This window comes from Sinocyclocheilus grahami, unplaced genomic scaffold (assembly GCF_001515645.1).
Source record: "Sinocyclocheilus grahami isolate Dianchi unplaced genomic scaffold, SAMN03320097.WGS_v1.1 scaffold4407.1, whole genome shotgun sequence".
Taxonomy (NCBI): Eukaryota; Metazoa; Chordata; class Actinopteri; order Cypriniformes; family Cyprinidae; genus Sinocyclocheilus; species Sinocyclocheilus grahami.
Window position 1 is genome coordinate 1 of NW_015509349.1, and position 830 is coordinate 830.

Below are 830 nucleotides of genomic sequence, written 5' to 3' on the forward strand. Positions count from 1 at the left end.
GCCGAGGCACTGTCACGAGAGTCCAACCCTGTGGTGTTCTTCGACATCACCATAGATAACAAGGATGCTGGGAGAATCGTCATGGAGCTCTTCACTCACATCGTGCCCAGAACGGCGGAGAACTTCCGGGCTCTGTGTACGGGAAAGATGGGCTTCGGTTACCGCCGGTCCATCTTCCACAGGATCATCCCAGACTTCATGTGTCAGGTGAGGACACACCGTCATTATGTAAACTCACTGATGATGTATTCTATATGTTGACAGCATGAATATTCATTTACATCAATGGCTTGACTGGTTAAGTTCATTGAAATAAATTCTCAATGTCAAAACCATCATTATTAAAATTCTATAAAATCAACAAATAATGCACATCTGTCAATAATTCCCAAATTATTCTGCCACACTGATGTCTTTTAACAGTTGTGTCCAAAGCAACTGAGGAGCAGGGTTATTATTATTATTAAAATTAAAACCCTAAAAAAAACATTTCTGTTACTTGAAGTAAAATAAACATGAACTGAAAGTATGAAAAACATTATTATGGGTTCCAGATAGTTTCCATTTTCATTTAAGGTGAAGTACTAAAATGACTAAAACCAAACAAACTGATGTAATAAACATGAATAAAAACTACATATTAAATGTAATTAAATGTCTCTCAGGGTGGTGATATCGCCAACCAGGATGGGACGGGAGGAAAATCCATCTACGGAGGAAAGTTTGAGGATGAGAGCTTCGAGGTGAGGCATACTGGGCCGGGGCTGCTGTCCATGGCCAACCGAGGCAGAGACACCAACAACTCGCAGTTCTTCATCACCCTCAAGAAA

General features: G+C 40.5%; 1 protein-coding gene across 1 annotated transcript in view; it reads left to right on the forward strand.

The window, feature by feature from the left end:
- Window positions 1-6: 6 nt before the first annotated feature.
- The window catches only part of LOC107576820 (E3 SUMO-protein ligase RanBP2-like), a gene marked incomplete at its 5' end in the record, with an annotated part of 2,683 nt that continues 1,859 nt past the window's right edge, over window positions 7-830 (forward strand). Inside the window, 2 exons of the mRNA XM_016262950.1 lie at window positions 7-207; window positions 666-811. Coding sequence (XP_016118436.1) covers window positions 7-207; window positions 666-811 — 347 coding nt within the window. The remainder of the gene's footprint in view (window positions 208-665; window positions 812-830) is intronic.